Genomic DNA, 2,930 nt, shown 5'->3' with positions numbered 1-2,930 from the left:
AATAACTATGGCTATCTTGACACAGACAGTGTATATTTAAAATTAATAAAGAAGATGATTTGTTATTTGACAATCCATATGATCACCAATATAAAAATGTAGCTCTATTATATTTTCAGACTCCATACAGCTAAATGATAAGTAAATTTTGTCTAGAACTCAAGGACAATTGAATAAACTGATAAATACAACCATAGTTTACCTGTATGGTTGGTAAAAACACACAGACTTAGGTGTTTGGATAATTTCTCTCGGTCTTGATGATAATCACATCCAAAGTTGACAAGTCTAAGAATATAAAGAATGAGAAGTTCATTTAAAAATACATCCCTTCATAAAGGATGTGAGTAACCACTAAATAATACGCCTAGAGAAGCAGAAACACATTCCCCAGAAATTTAAGTAGATAATTTTTTTTGGTTAATAAATTCTGTAGTTTTTTCAAAATACATGGTATATATATATGGCATCAGCCTGGTAGTAAGAAAAAAAATATTACTTTCATCTTACATTTTTATAAATTTTCTAATATAGAGTAATGCATATACTAGTTTCAAAATAAGCACAACTAAATGTTCATATATGATAAAGTAAAGCTAGTGAAATACTTAACAGTTCAGGATTATCATTACTCTAATTTAGGAAGATTTTCATTTCTTCTACATATTGATGGCCTTATGCTTATTTTTTCAGAAGCATCTCATGTTTTTGCTACATGTAAAATAGAGTGGAAAAGGAAAAAACCTTGTCTTTTGTGCAAAAAGGAGAACAGAAAAAAGCCAACTCAGCTGAGCTACAAGTAGATTGAGCTCTGACATCCTCTTTGATGGCAACAAAAAGTGTTTTGATGTTTGCTTCTCAATATAGCTCTCTCTGACCCAATGAATCCTTCTATTTAATCATAGGGAGAAGAGTATATCCATACATCAAAATAAATGGAGATGCACTACAGAAATAAATGGCTAAGAAAATCAATACAATTGACTTTATATATAAAATTCTGGGTTCATGTTTGATAAAGTTGTTTATATTTGCTATGGAGAATGGGAATACAAAAAAAGATGTACGCAGAATATCAAACTCTTATCTGCATAAAGTAGGAATAAATATAATCATTTTGCCCACAAGTATCTATAAAAATTAGTAACACCCTATGAATAACTTACTTAAATCCTGAGTTGCTTAATGATATGTCCAAGGGTACTTCAAACTGTCAAAAACAAAAAAAATCAGAAGTAAGTGATGACACTTCTGAAAACCAGAGCAGACCCAAGTAAACCAGAAAAAATATTGTGCTTACCTAATAATAAAAAGCCCATTTAACCATTATTATCTTCAGAAGTTACACTCCAAATCCATTGGACAGAAAGTCCACTGAGAATACTCTGAAGTTTATATACAATCATGAGCTTGATGTATATTTATTTCTTAAAGGGCTAATGCTTGACAAACTTTGTCTTATATTTGAATATCAAAAACAAGTTGTACAATAGGCCAATTGGAAGCAACCACCTTTTACAAGACACAGATGACAGTGTAAGGAAAGAAGGATTGTGTGTCCTTAGATGTCCTTAGAAGGAAAGCAGATGAGCCAACAGAAGGTGCAGGAAGGGTAAGTGCAATTCTTCCAATGGCGTAACAATCTGTATTAGATAGCAACATTGGTCCTGGTCAAGAAGAATAGGCCAGGCACTGTGGCTCATACTTCGGGAGGTCAAAGTGGGTGGACTGCTTGAGGTCAGGAGTTTGAGACCAGCCTGGCTAACATGGTAAAACTCTGTCTCTACTAAAACACAAAAATTAATTGGGTGTAGAAGCGGGCACCTGTAATCCCAGCTACTAGGGAGGCTGAGGCAGAGGAATTGCTTGAACCTAGGAAGGGGAGGTTGCAGTGAGCAGAGACCATGCGACTGCGCTCCAGCCTGGGCAACAGAGCGAGACTCCATCTCAAAAGAAACAAAAACAAACAAAACAAAAAAAAAAAACGTACTGTCCATCGCAAAGATATTAATGACTCTGCACCACAATGCTACCTTTTTTTATTTTTTTAATTCAAATTCTTAAAATTTAAATTTTCCTATTTTTTAAAAGTCTTTTTTCACTGATGCAACACAATGCTAACATCCTAAATAGCTTTTTCAGGGGTAATACTAGATTTTGGTTAAACTATACATTCTCATTAACTTTTCTCTTTATTCTCAAATCCACCATCCTCACAAGTCCTTTTGGGTCAAATAAAGTGCAACCCCTTAAAGCTATCAGTTACAGACCACACCAACTATTGGACTGGTGCAAAAGTAATTGTAGTTCTTCCCATTATTTTGAATAATTAAAAATCGCAATTACTTTTGCACCAACCTAGTATCTTCTACTACTAATCCCCACTCATACGTGTGTTTCTTTGATGTAGAGAATTCAGTTAGCGGACATTTCTGGTGCTGAAGCCTGGAAACGGCAAGAACTATTTTACTTGCTCATACAAGTGACTAACACAACCACCAGGAATGCTAAAGTGCTGTTTATGATAACAAAAGAGTAATGTATCGTAACATTTCCTGTAGTGTGATCATTTTCTGAACTTACCATTAAGTTGTAGCTCTCATCAGCATAAAACTGGATACATTTTAAGATACTCTTTGATTTCTAAAACAGTAAACAGAATGACATATTAAAAAACACTAGGAAAAAAAAGGAAGCAATCAAGAAGCAAACAATAATGAAAATCTTTTCATTATATTTAAAACTTCACTGACAATTTCCATCAATGAAAATATAGTGATTAATGAACTACAGTAATGACAATGTCAAAATCAAATTGTTCTTATAAAAAGTGCTGGCCGGGCGCGGTGGCTCAAGCCTGTAATCCCAGCACTTTGGGAGGCCGAGGTGGGTGGATCACGAGGTCAAGAGATCAAGACCATCCTGGTCAA

General features: G+C 34.2%; 1 protein-coding gene across 1 annotated transcript in view; it reads right to left on the bottom strand.

Moving 5' to 3' along the window:
• LOC108300306 (gamma-secretase activating protein) overlaps positions 1-2,930 on the bottom strand; it is a 106,285-nt gene that overhangs the window by 55,184 nt on the left and 48,171 nt on the right. Inside the window, exons 11-13 of the mRNA XM_017523065.2 lie at positions 2,584-2,643; positions 1,167-1,210; positions 203-288 (exon numbers count right to left, since the gene is read on the bottom strand). Coding sequence (XP_017378554.1) covers positions 203-288; positions 1,167-1,210; positions 2,584-2,643 — 190 coding nt within the window. The remainder of the gene's footprint in view (positions 1-202; positions 289-1,166; positions 1,211-2,583; positions 2,644-2,930) is intronic.

The sequence above is a fragment of the Cebus imitator genome, unplaced genomic scaffold (genome assembly GCF_001604975.1).
Source record: "Cebus imitator isolate Cc_AM_T3 unplaced genomic scaffold, Cebus_imitator-1.0 Scaffold26, whole genome shotgun sequence".
Lineage (NCBI taxonomy): Eukaryota > Metazoa > Chordata > Mammalia > Primates > Cebidae > Cebus > Cebus imitator.
The sequence above is the reverse complement of the archived record's forward strand: the minus strand, read 5'-3'. Positions and strand labels throughout refer to the sequence as shown.